Source organism: Salvelinus sp. IW2-2015, linkage group LG9 (assembly GCF_002910315.2).
Source record: "Salvelinus sp. IW2-2015 linkage group LG9, ASM291031v2, whole genome shotgun sequence".
In the NCBI taxonomy this organism is placed as follows: domain Eukaryota; kingdom Metazoa; phylum Chordata; class Actinopteri; order Salmoniformes; family Salmonidae; genus Salvelinus; species Salvelinus sp. IW2-2015.
The window spans coordinates 2,675,539-2,694,346 of record NC_036849.1 but is presented as its reverse complement, the minus strand read 5'-3'; the positions used below and the strand labels follow the sequence as shown (position 1 = coordinate 2,694,346).

The following is an 18,808-nucleotide window of genomic DNA, read 5'->3' as shown; positions in this document are numbered from 1 at the left end:
TATAATGGCTTATAAAGTCTAACCAAAAACACAGGTTTTTCAAATATCCTTCATGTCTTCTTCCTCTGCCCTTTCAGGGTGTGATTGACAGGGTGGTGGCGGCTGCAGAGGCCAGTGCTGATGAGTTGTTGCGCAGTGAAGGGCAGGACCTCCAGCTGGAGGAGGGGCCAGACCTCCACCTGCCCTTCCTGCTCCCTGAGGAAGGCTACTCCTGTGACACGGTCAATGGCATCCCGCAGGGCTTCAGAGAGTTCCTGGAACCTATCTGCCGCAAAGGTACTGTAGATACATGCTTTTTAAAAAGAGTTTGCTGAACTGACTAATTCGTTTCAGTATAAAACAGAGAAGGACTTTTGTCTAAACTGGTATACAACATCTGTAGAGGCATTATCCGGGATGGTAAAAGGCTATATTGTAAATAAAATGCATGATACACATGACACAAAACAATGCACGCACTGTACAACATGCGTTGTGTGTTGTGTCTGTGAATAGTTATCTAAATAGGCTGTGCTCTCTCTTCCTATAGGCCTCTGCACTCTGATCTCTCACCCCCACTCTGGTGGCACCTGGACCATCTTCTTCAACAGAGCAAACAATTTCTCTGCACAGGACGCAAACCCGGTACACTTTTTTAAAAACATATCCATATTTTTAACCATACTCTTTTCATAAACCTCTCGAATACCTCTTTCTTATTGAGATCTCTTCTCTGTTTCTTTCATTTAGCCACTGCATAGAGAACCTGAGGTTGTGACTATTACACTGACGAAACCCATGAACAGTGGAATGGGGGTCAGCATCGTGGCGGCCAAGGTACAAATTCATCCATCCATTTATTCATCCATTTTCCATCCATCCATCCATCCATTCATTCATTCACCCAACAATCAGTGACAATAATCCATATTTTGCCCCATCTACAGAGAGCAGGACAAGACAACCTTGGGATTTACGTCAAGTCTATCGTCAAAGGAGGACCAGCAGAAATGGTTAGAAAACTAAAGTACAATTCAAATAATGCCTGTTGACTGGATGCAGTATGCAATAACATTTCGAATCATTTGAATGAACAGCATTGGTATCTCATTAAAAATCTTATGTTCCACATGTGTTTCTATGCTGTTGTGCTGGACAGGATTGCAGGTTAACTGCTGGGGACCAGTTGCTGTGTGTTGATGGACAGAGTCTCGTGGGCCTCTCACAGGAAAGGTAGATAACATTCTAACGTTCTATGTTCAGATCAGAGTTAAGCAGTTGGAAATCCCGCTCATGATTTCCTTTCCGCTAAAACTGCTCGTTGCTCATAGAAAAAAAAACTGCTGCTCCAAATTCGCTCCATTCATTAAAATCACAATTGAACCAACTCATCTATTTTTGTGACTAGCTGGACCTACAATTTGGTTTTGAAGTATGGAAACCAAACCATATGGATTTGAATAAAATGTATTTTAATAAACATGAAAAGGTGAATGTAATCATTATAGTCTATAAATTGCACATGTAGGCTGTTACTTATAATTAAATAAAAAATGACTTATTAGTGCATTTGAATACATTTTTTTTTTCATAAATAGATTTGGCTCTTCTGATATGCGAGCCGGCTCCCAACGTTCACCTACAAGAATGAACACCTCGTTCGCGAACGACCCATCACTACTAGCTAGCACAAACCTCATCATACACATTTTCAAAACGGTATAACAACCCTTCTACACTAAAACAAGTGACATATTAGACAACTGCAACCTGTTAAATGTTACGATCGTGTGGCTAGCAAGTAGCAACTAACGTTAGCTAGCATCGTTCAGCCCAATCTAGCCAGCTTATAACTTTAGCTTTCTTGCTATCAACTCGAAATCAGCTAGCTAATCAAATGCATGTTTTAGTTATAAATTAACTAGTTGGCTAATTATAGGCTGAACATTAGTGATTTATTTTCCTTCTTGGATGTCTTCTGTTTACATAGTAGGGCGGAAGGTAGCCTAGCTAGTGGTTAGAGCGTTGGGCCAGTAACCGAAAGGTTGATAGTTTGAGTCCCCGAGCTGACAAGGTCGTTATTCTGCCCCTGAACAAGGCAGTTAACCCACTGTTTCTAGGCTGTCATTGTAAATAAGAATTTGTTCTTAACTGAGTTGCCTGCTACATTGCCTGCTACATGAGTCCCCCATGCATTCTAGCTACCTACTACTATACTACCCATGTTCACTTTTGGCAAGCTTCCTCCCTGGCCCCGAATTTTAGCAATGCATGAACATGAAGTACCCTTAAAACAAATAGATCACAGTCGGGCCCAAAAAGATCAGATTGCAGCAAGTATGACCAACAAAACCAAAAGAGATTTATCATATTTTATCAAGTCAACCTAAAATGTCTCTCTAATGCAATATTAACTAATGTAAAGATAAAGAAAACAGAAAGCATGTACAAAGTGAACTTTATTTTAATGCATGAAGCAAACATGGAATGACTATGTGAAATGTGAAGGTGTGGACTCAGTGAAGATATCAATTGAAGGTGTATTTCATCCCTCTCTGTATCCTGGTGCAGTGGAACAATTCTTGTTCAGTCTTATAGTAGCATGATTCTGGTTCTGATTCTGTGCTATGAGTTTTTCCAACTTGAGACCCTAAGGAGGGTGAATGACCTGTCGAACTCCAGCAGGTGTGCACCTGTAATTAAAAAGTTTTCCACACAGTATATGTCATCACTATGTTGATAGATTAATTGGAATGAAAAGGTCTATTGTGGTAGCCTAGCTAGCCAGTGCATTTGTGGCAAACCTTGTATGCCAGTGGTGGACGGCTTGCTTGGGTCTCTGAGCTTTTCCTTTGTCATGACAACACCCTCTTGCAGGTACTACCTTCTTCATCTTCTCTGCGTCCTACAGCAAGAAAGGGGGGAGAAGAGAGAGAGCGGGGAAACAAGAGGGAGGGGTGTTCAAATTTACATGCCGTGCAAGGGGTCGTGATGCCTATGCTGAAGGGCAAGTGGGCAGGCATCGCCACAGACACCTACATGGGCTTCTGTTGTTAAGTTAAACCACCTCAGCTACTTGCAGTACTTGAGGAACGCATTGTTTCCATTCCATAGACATTCCCACCTCTCTCTCTCTCTTGCAGTATCATTTGTTTCCATTGGGAAATTACGCAAAATGAACACATTCAAATACCTAGAGCTTTTTGTTTTAAGTTGTGTTTCACTTTGAAGACACTATCTATGAGTGGCGATGGCCCCTGGTAAAGCAGACAGTCGACATGGGCCATAATCTAGTAATCTACTTTCTCAACATGGCTCCTCATGTTTAATTCTCTCTCTGCCACTCAAATAACGTAGCCTGATACCACTTTTGAACATTATGTGCTCATATAGTGATCTCATCTTCTTTCACAAAAGAATGCAGTTCTCCAAGCTTGCTGAAACTCTCCCGAAAGGCAGGTTTTCATTTTGAGCCCTGACCCCTACGGATAGATACTGTTGTTGGACTGCTGACTGTGATTCAATTCCCATCCTTATTCAGAGCAAATGTATGTAGTCGGTTAACAATATAAAGATATTGAAGCACATTTGATTACTATGCTAGTAGTTTTTGCATAAGAAAATGTTATGTGTGGGATCCCATAGTTGAATCCAGTAAAAGTACTTTCTATAGTGCCTCTTTCATCCCTTATGCTGCCTGTCACCCAGTCATTTATGATGCTGTACTATCACTTTATTAAGGCTACTCAATGTCTTATAGGCCTATCATGCAAACATTTTAATGCAAACAAACACTTCTTACTCATTACGTTTGTACAAATACAAAGCTTTCAATCAATCATTCGCTAGTGTGTCCATCACTGTAATTTCCATTCCGACGTTACATGTATCCGTCAGTCATTCTATACCATCGAAGTACAGTTCTAGGCATAGCTGCCGGAAGTACGGGTGCTGAGGGTGCTGCAGCACCCCCTGAGAAATCAGATAAAAAATAATATATATGTAAAAAAAAATCACAAAAGTACACTAGTCCTGTGTTAGCGGACGATATAGCGGTCTGTAGCACAGGATTTTTTTTGTCTTCTGTCCACCAAAGCCTTTAGCAGGGACACAACTGTCAGAATTGGAGGCTGTTTTCCTTGCTTCCTGAAGACTAGAACTACCTAACTAGCTGGTAAATGAGGTTTTCCCCAAAGCATGTTGGCAAGACCGCTAATAGATCCTCCCCTCACATAAAGACTCGAAATGCTTCAAGTTGCTCCTATTTTAATTCAATTCCTAAATTGGCCTTTACTATGTGGCAGTGTCGTCTCTCTCTCTTCTTTTCAGAAAGCATCACTGAGTTTTTCTCCCCCCACTTTTAGTTAGCTAGGCTAGCTAGCCAGCTAGTCTAACTTTAGCTTGGCTTGTTTACCTCTCTAGTGGCAGAGTAGCAAATTGACGAGGAAGCTCATGCAAAAAGCGTGCATTGGAGAACCAATCAAAAAGTCGCTAAAAGTCACTCAAATGTTGAGCCAACCTCCCCTTTTAAAAGCCCGAGATACTAGACCAGTGAGTCACAGCGCGCTGTCTAGTCACGTGGGTCGCGTGTCAGCAAGGCTAACTTTCAGGTCCTTTTTTTAGTATGACATTTTTATTTATGAAGGTCCGACAGATAACTATTCTGTCATTAACCCTGATGTGATTGATTTGTTTTGGAAAACAGTTTCTGTTGGAACAATCTGCAATAGTTACATCTGTTCAATGGTCATTTCAAATACGCTGAAAAACAAATAAAGGATTATGCTTTGAAAACATGATGAATTGACAGTGATTGATGTGGTCTTGTCTTGATTGTAGGGCAGCAGGCATAATGATGCACACTGGGCCAGTTGTGACTTTACAGGTTGCCAAGCAGGGGGCAACATGCCATGGTCTGGCTGCCCTGCTAGATGAACCACCTTCAGTATCAACTACAGGTACGAGCAGAACAAAGGCAATATTCTCTCTGCATTATTCTCTCATTTTCCCCTGAACAGTCCCTCAACAGAGGTCTAATGATCTAAGACCAAAACCAAATTCAGATCATTTCATTTCATGGCTTCCTGTTAGCGGTTGTTTTCCAAAATGAATGGTAAGAATAGTCTTTCTCAATTAATAGTAGACCTACACCTAGATGTTCTAGATCTAACCAAGCTTTCTATGATTCTCCCAGCTTTGGATGGTAGTGGCCCCACCAGCAGCAACCATGCCAAGCCGAACGGCAAGGCCCCGATCCTGTATGATGGCATGGAGCAGAGCCCTGGGCCCTCAGGACTATGGGGTAATAACTCCCATGGAGGGAACAGGAGACAGAGAGAACAGACCCTGCTGAAGAACAGACAGCTTTACCGCTCCAACCCCAACATGATCAGTGAGTCTAACAATAGTGTTCTTTTTGAAAAGTTGACTTAACACCCTTTTCACACTATTGCGTCGATCCAAGCCAGTCAAACTGTGCTGGCTCTGATATTTTCGTTTCACATGGTGTTTCTCAGCACAGTCCCAGCAACCATGGTAGGTATAACCGAGCCAGTTCAGTACAGCTTGATTTGGCGTGGCTCAGTTCGGCTAGTATTTTGCAACCCTAGATGCAAGTCACATTATGCTGACTTGCAAAGTGATGTGTAATTTATATTGGAATCCAACTCAACATACTGCTGCCATTATATAATCCACAGTCCTGCACAGTGGCATTTACCCCTGCTATAGCACACACACACACAAATGATGAGAACCTGCAGTGATCAATTGAGTTCCAGACAGCCCTCTGGTGGCTAAAATGTGTTAGGACACTTTGAGCCTGGCTCTATAAGCACAGGGCCTCCTTTGAGTAATTAAAAGCAGGGTTGTCAAACTCATTCCACAAAGGGCCAAGTGTCTGTGGGTTTTTGGAGTTTCCTTTCAATTAAGACCTCGACAACAGGTGAGTGGAGTTCCTTACTAAATAGTGACTTTAATTCATCCATCAAGTACAAGGTGGAGTGAAAACCGACATTTTATTTGACCTTGATTTAACTAGGCAAGTCAGTTAAGAACAAATTCTTATTTTCAATGACAGCGGGTTAATTGCCTTGTTCAGCGGGAGAACAACAGATTATTGTCAGCTCGGGGATTCGATCTTGCAACCTTTCGGTTACGATTCCAACGCTTTGACCACTAGGCTACCTGCCGTGATTTAGAAAAATGCATCCTTCATTCCTTGTTTCCTGGAGGTAAGCACAGATCTATAGGTGGATAGGTTCAAGCAAAAGTTCACCAATCCAACCAATTCAGATCTGTGATTACTTTGAGGAAAGTAAGACGGGAGGAAGCATTTCTGAAGAATTCAAACAGGGCCAGAGTCTTGTTTGAATACTTTTCGGTTCAAGGTTAAAATACTTCTAAAATGCACTCTTCCTCCATCCCTTCCGCTCAGTCAAAAAATCACTGATCTGGCTAGATTGGATAGGTGAAAATAAGGGTTCCACCACACCGCTTCCACCAATCCACTTCATTACTTCAAGGAAGAGAAGGAAAGGATGCATTTTGAAAGTATTCAAACAGGGCACTTATTTGCATCCTTTCTTCTTTCCATCCTTGAAGTAATCACTGATCTTTAAAGACTAGATAGGTGCAGGCAAGGGTTCCATCCCACAGCTTTTACCTTTCCTGTCATGTCTGATCAGTGATCCCAAGCCCTTTGCCCCCGATTGCTCTAGGAAGACTCTTGGTGGTTCCAAACTTTTAAGAATGATGGAGGCCACTGTGTTTTTGGGGACCTTCAATGCTGCAGACATTTTTTTGTACCCTTCCACAAATCTGTGCCTCAGGGGCTCTACGGACAATTCCGTCGACCTCGTGGCTTGGTTTTTTGCTCTGACATGCTGTGGACCTTTATATAGACAGGTGTGTGCCTTTCCAAATCATGTCCAATCAATTGAATTTACCACAGGTGGACTCTAATCAAGTTGTAAACATGTCAAGGATGATCAATGGAACAGGATGCACCTGAGCTAAATTTCGAGTCTCATAGCAAAGGGTATGAATACTTATGTAAATAAAGTATTTCTGTTATTTATTTTTAATAATTTAGCAAACATTTCTAAAAGCCTGTTTTCGCTTTGTCATTATGATGAGTATTGATGAGATAAAAAAAAAAAATGTAATCCATTTTTGATTAAGGCTGTAATGTAACAAAATATGGGAAAAGTCAAGGGGTCTGTGTTTGTGCTTGGCTTACTTTTCACAATGGATTTTTTGTTGTTGTTGTATGATATGCCTTTCTGATTATATATTTTTCCTGTAATATAAAACAGCACGGCCACAAACAACTCAATAATTATAAAATAAAAAAACAGGTACCAATAAAATATGAAATGTATAACAATAATTTTCTAAAACATTTTCTCTCTTGCTTCAGGGAATGTGCTTTGATTATGTTGCCCTTGTGCTTTTAATGTGGCATTCCATTTGTGCAATGTATTTACGATAATCTACTGTATTCAGTTTATACAGTATGTTACTGTTGAGTAAAAAAGTAATTTACTGTGACAATTACAGGATATTTTTTTTTACAGTGTACTGTAGAATACTATAGTAAATGCTACAGTATTATCAGCAAAAAAACACTGTGGTAAATACTGCAGTAATGTCTACAGAAGCACTACAGTCCGCAAAACACAACAGTTTTTTTAACTATAGTAAATGCTAAAGTATTTAATTTACATATACCCTGCCCATTTCCCTCCCTCATATTCCAGTTTGTGCCATCCATAAGTGAGAAACCTACATGCCAAGTATAGATCATATAATTTGTTTGCTAAAGGTTATAGAAAATAGTAGAAGTACTGGACTTTCTGTTCAGAACCCAGTCGTACCTACAGGTTATGGAAAATGTGCTATTTTAGTATTTCTCCAGTAGGTTTCCTTAAGGGAAAATACTCCACTTCTATGTCAAAGATAATAAAACAAAAACAGTATAGTAAATATTACAGTAATGTCTGCAAAAACACTACAGTAAATACTACAATATACTACAGTCTGCAAAAACATTACTATAGTATATAGTTTATACTATAGTTACCTGTAAATACTACAGTATACTACAGTACATACTACGGTGTTCACTGCAGTGCATGTGCAGACTTTAAGAGTGTATAGTATGTATACCATAATACGCTATAGTATTTTTTCATGTGGCAGTAGTGTGAAAAGCCCTTTTTAGAGATGTTTCGTGGCAGTTCTGCCATTTTCTTTCTTTCCTCGCTTGTTCTAGGCCCAGAAGGAGAACCAGTTGATCCAGTCATACCAACAGACAGTAAAATCACTGCAGTCTCCACCAGCAACCTGCTGTGCTCTGATGTAAGTAACTTAATAATAATACATGGGTTTAATATAGCGCTTTCAAGGACCCAAATATGCTTAAACAGTGGGTCAATACTTGTAATCCATGGCTTAGTGGGTTTGTCTACATTGTATCTGTAATGGTATAAAAACACACAGTCACCCTAATGTTCCCCCATCAGATGTACCACAGGGAATACCTGACTCTACCAGCCCCAAGGTCGCAGGACAAGAAGACAGTAGCCTTTGAACTCCCACCTCAGGGGCCCAGAGTCTCGTTTAATCTAGATGGACAGATCTCCAACAAGAGGACCTTGATGGTATGTCCAGCTATTATCCTTTATAAAGCAGTACAACCCCCAATATCTTAAACCAACTATTTCAAGTATGGACCATTTCACATATGCAATTGTTACACTTACACTTAATCAATTTATATGCCAAATTAAAAATAATTGAATATTTCCTTCCGTAGCGGCAGGCCCTTTCACAGGAGAACCTGTGCATGGAGAATGATCGCCCCCTAGTGGACAATATACACAATGCATGGAACCAGAACCAGCAGGAAAGCTACTACTCCTCTTTTCCTATGAAGCCTAGCATCTCTACCCACGACATCCATTACAACCATACTGTCAGCCTCTCCACTAAGACCCAACCGAGCCGCCACAACACAGGGTATGGCTACTGGAGAACTCCTACGTCACACAACCCTTCGTCTGCCATCCAGCCAATACACATAGACATCCCTGCTACACGGCTTTCCAACACCCAGCCGCGCACTCCAATGACTACCTTCCAACAAACTCCGACTTTACTGCCCGCGAAGTTGAACCAGAACCCTGAGGTTAAAGGCCAGGGGCAAGCCCTCCTCAGCAATCAAAAACAAGGGTCTCATTATCAACTGCCAGCCCAGCATCGCCAAGCTACATGTCCTCCTCCATCCTCTGTGTCCATGAGGCAACCTCAGCCCTCACTCTCATCCTCACAGAAGATCCAACAACAAGCCTTGAGGAGGGTGCAACCAGCGATGTCCCAACTGTTCCCAACCCAGTCAAAAGACACATCCCTCCAGAGACCTCTAGCCAAACCACAACCAGGGACCACCCCAGGACATCAGGTACTGTACATCATATTTATATTTATATATTTATTTATATTTATATTTATATATCATACACATATTTTGTCGTCAAAATTCAACTGTCTTAATACACATGACAGTGAAAACTCATATGCATGTATGAAGAAGGAATATACAAACAAATAGTGTACACTTCCAGTATAAAATACACAATTAATGCCGAATGTCGAAATCAGGACCAATACTTCAGCATGACTAAAGAGCCGTCATCAGAAGGGAACAACAGTCTGTCTCCAGACCCATGGAAGAGGGATGCACGGGAGAAGCAGCAGAAGCAGCAGAGACTACAGGTAACATAATAATAATTAACATCTTTATTTGAAGTGCGTCTACTATATTATACTGTACAGTGTTGTATTGATTTTGTGTATTTTGTGTTTTTGATGTGTTGCTGACCTCACAAAATGAACTTCCATGCAAATAGAGAATAACGTAACGTATTGTCCATCAAAATCAAAATTTGCTTGTTGCTGCCTGCTCTTACATGGACATGTGTATTTTTTGCTGTCTGTTCCTTGATCTAGGTGGTCGACCTGTTGGAACAGGAGATCCAGGATCTGCAGGCTAATGCCCAGCTCACACCAGAGGAGACCGACAGGCTCCGTAGGCTCAACCTGGAGTGGCAATTTCAACAGAGACTGCAGGAGTTCCAACAGAATGGAAACGATGATGATGATCATGAAGAGGAAGAAGATAGAGGCACGCCAACAGGAGAAAATGTTCAAGAGTCGAATGAACTCAACGTAAACTTTGATGAGAAGTTCTCGAAAGAGTAAGTTTCAACTTCATTTGAATGTACATTTGTATCCCACAAAAACAGTTTTTTCCCCAACAATGTCCCTGGCTAAACCAAAAGTTAAATGGCATAATTTGTTCTGAAAGCAATGCATCATGATGTATAACAGACCATGATATACATTGTAGTTAACCTATAGGTATTGATCTTCTCAATTACATCCGTATGTGTGGGTTATTGATTGGTTATTGATTGGTTGCAGAGGGCAGGAAGAGAACAACTACAAAGGTGATGCAACACCTGAGAATCTCACATTTAAGGAGCGCCAACGTCTCTTCTCCCTCGGATCAAACGCCTCCATCAAAGTCAAAGCCTGAGATGAGGATCCTGAGAAGATGGCCTCACCATTCGGTCAAGGCTCATCGATCAAGGCTCAACCTTTTATAAGCTACAGTAGAAACCAATCAGAAGATATCAGAATTGATATTATAAATCTATATTCTGTTGAAAAATGTGGACTATCTTTGTGATTTCTCAGCATATTTACTTCTCTTTTCTCCTAATTGATCTTTACATTTAGACTGTCGAATGCACATTTTCATGTTTTCTGTGATATGTTTACTTGAAATGAAAACTTCGGTAGGTAGATGCTTTTTTACATACATGGATTTAAAAAAATAAAATAAGATTTTATTAATCTTTTTGCAAAATGTACAACAAAACGTACCGTGCATCACATGAGGCTGCTGAGGGGAGGACGGCTCATAATAGTGATTGTAATGGAGAGAATGGAATGGCATCAAACACATGGAAACCATGTGTTTTATGTGTTTGATACCACTCCACTTATTCAGCTTCAGCCTTTACCACGAGTATGTCCTCCCAAATTGAGGTGCCACCAACCCCCTGTGCCGTACACCTCCTTTACAACTCAGGACACCCTACTTGTATTAATAGTTCACTAGTTTTAGGGGTGTCTCCTCAAGGGTCCACGTGTACAGTAATCTGAGCCCTTCTGATCTCATTGATGACATCGATGCCTGAGATTTTCCTGGTCTTTGCCAGCATGGTTCCTGTCCTGCCATGGCCATGCATACAGTAGACAGCTACCTCCTACAGCAGAGAGAAAAACATATGGTTGAGTACATAAGTAAACATACAGAAGGCTATGCGTTTATACACATCATTGTTTGAGAATAATTAGCCTGTGTTCACTGTCCAGACCTGTCACATTGAAATCAGTGGTTAATGTTAATTTAGCTTCATGTGTCAGAAATAAGAACCTCTTTAATGTATTGACTGAATAATGGGTTACTGAATACTTTTTAAATGAATCCTCATATCGCCTTTTGCATTTATTCCTCCACAATGGACAGAAAACTCTGAATTTTCTCTGGAGCTGGTGGGGTGAGGTTTAGGAGCTTTTTTCACACAAGCACACCAGGTGTCGTATGCAATTGTCCAGTAGGTACAGGTAATGGGAAGTAATTTGAGGGAGTGCCAATTTGGCCAATTTGTTCGGTTCGACCCAGGAAAAATTGGGGGGTGGACTACAGTCAATCTGAAAATAGTGTGAAATGTTGATATTGTTTTACCATTCAATAGTTTTATATATTCACAGCTAGAGTGCCTTCAGAAAGTATTCACACCCCTTGACTTTTTCCAAATGTTGTTGTGTCACAGCCTGAATTTAAAATTGATTAAATTGAGATTTTGTGTCACTGGCCTACCAGAATACCCTATAATGTCAAAGGAATTCAGTTTTTCGAAATGTTTACAAAATCATTAAAAGTGAAAAGCTGAAATGTCTTAAGTCAATAAGTATTCAACCCCTTTGTTATGGCAATCCTAAATAAGTTCAGGAGTACACATCTGCTTAACAAGTCAGATAATAAGTCACTCTGTGTGCAATAATAGTGTTTAACATGATTTTTTAATGACTTCCTCATCTCAATACCCCACAAATACAATTATCTGTAATGTCCCTCTGTTGAGCAGTGAATTTCAAACACAGATTCAACAACCAAGACAAGGGCGGTTTTCCAATGCCTTGCAAAGAAGGGCACCTATTGGTAGACATTGAATATCCCTTTGATCATGTTGAAGTTATTAATTACACTTTGGATGGTGTATCAATTCACCCAGTCACTACAGAGATACAAGGGTCCTTCCTAACTCAGTTGCCAAAGAAGAAGGAAACTATCAGGGATTTCACTATGAGGCCGATGGTGACTTTAAAACAGTTACAGAGTTTAATGGATGTAATAGGAGAAAACTGAGGATGGATCAATAACATTGTAGTTACTCCACAATACTAACCTAAATGACAAAGTGAAATGAAGGAAGTCTGTACAGAATAAAAAATATTCCAAAACATGCATCATGTTTGCAATAAAGCACTAAAGTAAAACTGCAACAAATATGGCAAAGAAATTAACTTTATATCCTGAATACAACGTGTTATGTTTTGGGAAAATCCAACACAACACATCACTGAGTAGCACTCTTCCGATTTTTAAGCATTGTGGTGGCTGCATCATGTTATGGGTATGCTTGTCATGATCAAGGACTAGGGAGTCTGTATTTCATTTTCAATAAATTTGCAACATTTTCTAAAACATGTTTACACTTTGTCATTGAGTACAGTTACATGATTATTGAGTCAGATTAATTTAATAATGTGATTAAAACGTTTACATGCAAGTTGACATTTACATTTGCAAGTTGAACGACACATCTGAAATCATGCTACCTGATGGCACTCTGATAAATGCAGAAATCGCTAATCAACATAAATGTTCCACCATATTATTTTTGGGAAGCGTAATCTGCCATAATCTGTTTATTATAGAAATATTAGTGTGCATGTAAACATACTAGGAGTGCACTCCTTGAAGGCTAAGTATGGCATTAGTCATGTAAACACCTTATCTGCTTATTTTAATTGGCGTAAAGTCATAATCTAAGTAATCATACGCTGATTATAAAATCTTGTTTTCTGAACAATCTTTCAAATTATTAGGACATGTAAACAGCTTAATCGGCGTTCCAGTGGTGTATTTCATCTGCGCATGTGCCAGCACCGGGTAACACAATCTTCTTAAGTGCAAGTGAATTGAGTTCTGAAAAACTGAATGTATGCATCTTTACCGAAATCTGAATCAAATAGCCTTCGCAAAAATAACATGGTCACTGTGGTAGAACGTTTATTTCTTAACATGATTTGTAGATCAGTCAGCCAGTCAATCACAATATACCCATGATACAGTACATTGCGTTTTTGACCCTTTTGAACACCACCCATTTCTAAAATGTATCTTCTTAAAATCTGATTTAAAGCTAACCCTAATCTTAATCATAACCTTACCCACACTGCTGACTTTATGCCTAACCCAAAACTTAAATAAAGACCAAAAGGCCATTTTTTTGACACAATTTGGACTATGTGGCTGTGGAATCTAGTGTGAACCCTGGGCACATTAAAGCGCATCACGTTTGTCAAGTCGTCACCACCTTTTCAAAGTATATTGCATTATGGGGATAAAAATGGTCAGACTTGCCCTTACATGTCAACTGCATGAACTTTACATAAATCATGTGATCAGAGGTCATAAATGTGATATCTGAGGCTCTCTCTGAGGCTCTCTCTGAGGCTCTCTCTCACTAATTGATTGTATAATGTACACATATGATATGGGAAAGGGGGATACCTAGTCAGTTGTCCAACTGAATGCATTCAACTGAAATGTGTCTTCCGCATTTAACCCAACCCCCCTGAATCAGAGAGGTGCAGGGGGCTGCCTTAATCGACATCCACGTCTTCGGCACCCGGGGAACAGTGAGTTTCCTGCCTTGCTCAGGGGCAGAACGACAGACGTGTACCTTGTCAGCTCGGGGATTCGATCCAGCAACATTTTGGTTACTGGCCCAACGCTCTTGTATATTAGACTTGTATATTAGACATGTATATTTCAACATTATAAACAATGGCAACATGATCACATGATTTTTTATAAAGTTCATGCAGTCAACATGTAGGCGCAAGTCTGACAATTTTTTGCCCCAGAATGTAACACACTTTGAAAGGCGGTGACCAATGATGGTCCACGACTTTACAAAAGTGAACCGCTCAAACGCACCCAATCATTAGAGTGTTTTTGTTTGACCCATGAATGACCAAAGACAGGTGTGTCTGAATATGGTCGCCATCATCGAGTACCAGGAAGGAAGATGCCGGAAGCAGATGTTCTGTTTGAAACGTATGGTGCATCGAGTAGATACGAGTGAGAAGGAATGGATTACAGTGGCAAACAAAAAAGGAAATAGGAGAACTAAAGTGGTCGTAGTAAATCCAAACTTAGTTCTGACAATCTTTGGGTTGGAGTGAGGGTTTTGGACCGATGGCGTTATCTGGGAGATCTGTTTGACGTCTTGATGAAAATCATATATGCCTTGGGTGAGTTTGTGTTTGTGAGGATAACAAGAAATGTGCTTATTTTGTTTTTTGGTGTGTCCGAGGAGCAGAAGGAGCGTGATTTGCACCTGGAAAATATATTGGATTGAAATGTGTTGTGTGTGGATCTAAGAAGCCATGCGCCTATCAAGAGGGTTCTCACTGAAGTGACGCTAGAAGTGAGTGCAAGGGATGTAACTGAAGAAGTAAAGGCAGTGGTTGGTGCACGCCGACTGACCCATATGGTTGATTATTTGTTCTCTGAAGAGTCTCTCCCTTCAGAGAACAATTTGGGTTATGTGAGACCCTGTGAGAGCCTTTGTGCCAAAACCAGTGTGATAAATGTAAACTATTTGGACATGTGTCAAGTGCGTGTAGATGGGAGGAGTATCGTATGCCAGTTGAGGCGAAATGATGCAAATCAAATCAAATGTTATTTGTCACATGCGCTGAATACAACAGGTGTAGACGTTACCGTGAAATGCTTGCTTACAAGCCCTTAACCAACAATGCAGTTTTAAGAAAATAAGAGTTAAGAAAATGCTTACTAAATAAACTCACATTTAAAAAAAGAAGACAATAAAATAACAATAACGGGGCTATATACAGGGGGTACCAGTACATCACCGGGGCCAAGCTTCCTGCCACCCAGGACCTCTGGATTGACCCCTCCCCGTTTTTATACTGCTGCTACTCACTGTTTATTATCTACAGTATGTATAGTCACTTTACCCCTACCTACATGTACATATTACCTCAATTACCTCGACTAACCTGTAGCCGAGCAGTTGCCATACCAGGCGGTGATGAAACTGGTCAGGATGCTCTCGATGGTGCAGCTATATAACTCTTTTGGGGTAATTATCTTTTTATTAGAATGTTATTTTATTTTGACCGAGTTTACATAGACAACCAAACAAAGTGTACCACATAGACTAGGTACAATAAAAGGAATAAGGATACAGCAAAACATTATTCAAAAAGACAGTCATAAAAGAAAAAATATATACAGACATCACAATTACAACATAGGGCAGTTATGTGAGGTTTTCTACACAGGACCACAATTCCTAAATGTATCAGAGGTAAGTTTCTCTAGCGGTAGAATAGCAGAAGCTTGAGAAAGCCACATTCTCACAGTAGGTACTTCAGGTGTGGACCATTATAACAATAAGCATTTTTTGGCTAAGTAAACAAGGGTATTGAACAGACGTTCAGAGTCATGGTCAAACACAACTTTACAGTCAAAGTAGAGCAAATATAAATTCAGTGATAAGCTAATGATCTACCTAAGATCTTCTGGATGTGTAAATTAATATAATTCCAATAAGACTGGATTCTGCTACAGTACCAAAAAACCGTGCATGAAGGTGCAAGTATCCTGTTTACATTTGAAACATAAATGTGATGCATTGGAAAACATTCTGATGGACAGGTGTAAAGTAGATTCTATGAATTGTATTCTTGTGGAGGTGCATTTGGGGTAGACCCTTTCGCAGATAGAAGTCCTTTCTTCCACATCGAATGCATGTCCAATGTCTCTCTCCCAAACAGGTCTCAATGCATCATAGGATGAGGCACTTCTGTTCAATAAAATAGAATACATGTCGGAGATTAAACCTCTCCGAACAGTACGATTCATAAATAGTTTTTCAACTTCAGTCATTTGAAAACGTAGTTTATCGACTTTCTTCTGACCCTCTATGAAGTGTCTAAATTGTAGATACTTAAAAAAATCTTTGTTGGGTAAGTCAAACTCAGTTTTTATCTGTTGGAACGATTTAAGAGTGTCCTCAGTAAGTAAAGGCGTAAGGTCAGCAATACCCTTCGTCATCCAGTCCAGAAGTCCAATACTCCTTATTTGGGTGGTCGGGTGGGGAGGGGGGGGGATCTGTATTAAGGGAAATAGGTGACCAGAGTGATACAGTATATGGTCTGGAATTGCCGCCTTGCATCTTGCCAAGCTAAGAGTGTTTTATGTACTGTCAAATTGTCAGATAAGGCCTGGATCTTTTCAAAGCTATTAATAAATGGTAAGGAAGCTAATGCTCTTGGATGACATGCTATTGATTCCCTCCGAACCCTCCTAAATTCTTAGACTTAATTAGTTTGGACAATTTGGTTCTAGGTTTCTTATTGTTCCAGATATATTTAGATATATTGGCATCTATTTTCTGGAAAAAGGACTGAGATAGATGGCAGGGGATATTTTGGAATAGATCATTTAGTCAAGGAAGGATATTCATCCTGACGACATTAATCCTGCCAAAAAGAGAGTTTGGTAGGGAAGACCAGTGTCGCGCCCTGACCTTAGAGATCCTTTAAATTCTCCATTTGGTAGGTCAGGGTGTGACTAGGGTGGGAAATCTATGTTTATATTTCTTTGTTGGCCGAGTATGGTTCCCAATCAGAGACAGCTGTCTATCGTTGTCTCTGATTGGGGATCATACTTAGGCAGCCCTTTTTCCCACCTTCTGTTGTGGGATCTTGTCTTTGTGTGTTGCACTCCTAGCTTTACGTTCGTTGAGTTGTTTATTGTTTTTGGTGGAACATTTAAAATTAAAAGAAAATGTACGCACCTTGGTCTTCATTTAACGACTTACGTAACAACCAGTTAATCAGGTCCTGTTTAATCTTTGTGAGCAAAGGCATATCATTTGAAGTGAACAGGTCTTTAAGATTTGGAGTAACATATATGCCGAAGTATTTTAAGCCTGTTTCAGTCATTTGGAATAGAGATATCGTTTCTAAGTTGATTGTAGAGGGTTATATTCAAAGGTTAAGCAATGGATTTATCCATGTTAATTTTGTACCCTGACAGGTTACCATATTCAGATATGATGTCCATTCCTGCAGTGACAGAGGTCTAGACGTTTAGGTTTAGACGTATAAAAGCAAATCATGAGCAAATAATGACATTCTATGCTCTTCTTCACCCATAGAGATGCCCCTGGTGTTATTACTAGACCTTATTGCCTCGGCCGGTGGTTATATGACTAACGAGAACAGAGCGGGAGATAAAAGACAGCCTTGACGACAGCCCCTACCGATAGGAAATCTTTCTGATAATTTACCATTTGTGTTAACTGCTGCTGATGGGTCAGAATAAAGTGATTTTAAATTAATAAAATGATCACCCAGATTAACTTTTTCAAATACAGCAAATTTGATGCCTTTTTGGCATCGAGAGAGACAATGAGTGCAGGGTCTTTCATTCTGCCAAGGTGGTTTATGATATTCAAAACACGTCTCACATTGTACGTTCCAAATCTGGATTTGACAAAGCCAGTCTTATCAGGTTTAATGAGGTCTGGGACCTCCAACCTGCGGGCACGTGTTTAAGCGACTATTTTAACATCAACTCCTATCAAACTAATAGGTCTAAACGAAGAGCAGTTTAATGGGCCTTTGGTGTTTTTTTAGTATCAAGCTAATGGATGCAGTTTTCAAGGACTCTGGTATGATGTCTCTTTCGAACGTATCGTTTAAAGCAGGCATGAAGATAGGGCATATCTCAGGCCAGAACTTCTTGTAGAACTTGCTGTAGAACTTTTTGAGGATCTGGGGACCCATGCCATATATTTTCAGTCGCCTGAGGGGGAATAGGTGGTGTCCTGCCCTCTTCACAACTGTCTTGGTGTGTTTGGACCATGATAGTATTTTGGTGATGTGGACACCAAGGAACTTGAAGCTCTCGACCCGCTCCACTACAGGCCCTCCTTTTCCTGTAGTCCACGATTAGCTCCTTTGTCTTGCTCACGTTGAGGGAGAGGTTGTTGTCCTGGCGCCACACTGCCAGGTCTCTGATCTCCTCCCTGTAGGCTGTCTCATCGTTGTCGGTGATCAGGCCTAACACCGTTGTGTCATCAGTAATGACACAACAGTTGGAGTCATGCTTGGCCATGCAGTCATGGGTGAACAAGGAATACAGGAGGGTACTAAGCACGCACCCCTGAAGGGCCCCCATGTTGAGGATCAGCATGGCAGATGTGTTGTTGCCTACCCTTACCACCTAGGGGCGGCCCATCAAGAGGTCCAGGATCCAGTTGCAGACGGAGGTCTTTAGTTCCAGGGTGCTTAGTGATGAGCTTTGTGGGCACTATGGTGTTGAACGCTGAGCTGTACTCAATGAACAGCATTCTCACATAGGTGT

General features: G+C 40.5%; 1 protein-coding gene and 1 long non-coding RNA gene across 4 annotated transcripts in view; one reads left to right on the top strand and one right to left on the bottom strand.

Annotated features, from left to right (window-relative positions):
* The window catches only part of LOC111968974 (afadin-like), a 30,489-nt gene extending 18,474 nt beyond the window's left edge, over positions 1 to 12,015 (top strand). For both annotated transcript variants that reach the window (XM_023994963.2, XM_070445081.1), the window contains exons 13-25: positions 78 to 276; positions 530 to 624; positions 730 to 816; positions 927 to 992; positions 1,139 to 1,212; positions 4,819 to 4,937; positions 5,174 to 5,371; positions 8,255 to 8,340; positions 8,505 to 8,642; positions 8,798 to 9,442; positions 9,643 to 9,756; positions 9,991 to 10,238; positions 10,465 to 12,015. In XM_023994963.2, the coding sequence (XP_023850731.2) occupies positions 78 to 276; positions 530 to 624; positions 730 to 816; positions 927 to 992; positions 1,139 to 1,212; positions 4,819 to 4,937; positions 5,174 to 5,371; positions 8,255 to 8,340; positions 8,505 to 8,642; positions 8,798 to 9,442; positions 9,643 to 9,756; positions 9,991 to 10,238; positions 10,465 to 10,579 (2,184 nt within the window). In that variant the 3' untranslated portion in view covers positions 10,580 to 12,015. The remainder of the gene's footprint in view (positions 1 to 77; positions 277 to 529; positions 625 to 729; positions 817 to 926; positions 993 to 1,138; positions 1,213 to 4,818; positions 4,938 to 5,173; positions 5,372 to 8,254; positions 8,341 to 8,504; positions 8,643 to 8,797; positions 9,443 to 9,642; positions 9,757 to 9,990; positions 10,239 to 10,464) is intronic.
* Positions 2,438 to 4,766, bottom strand: LOC111968428 (uncharacterized). Of its 2 annotated transcripts, none has more exons than XR_002877892.2 (3): positions 4,394 to 4,766; positions 2,784 to 2,884; positions 2,438 to 2,672 (listed from the first exon to the last, which is right to left on the bottom strand). It is a non-coding gene; the product is annotated as an uncharacterized lncRNA (long non-coding RNA). The 2 variants fall into 2 exon arrangements; XR_002877891.1 differs by lacking the exon at positions 4,394 to 4,766 and adding an exon at positions 3,782 to 4,385.
* Positions 12,016 to 18,808: the final 6,793 nt, after the last annotated feature.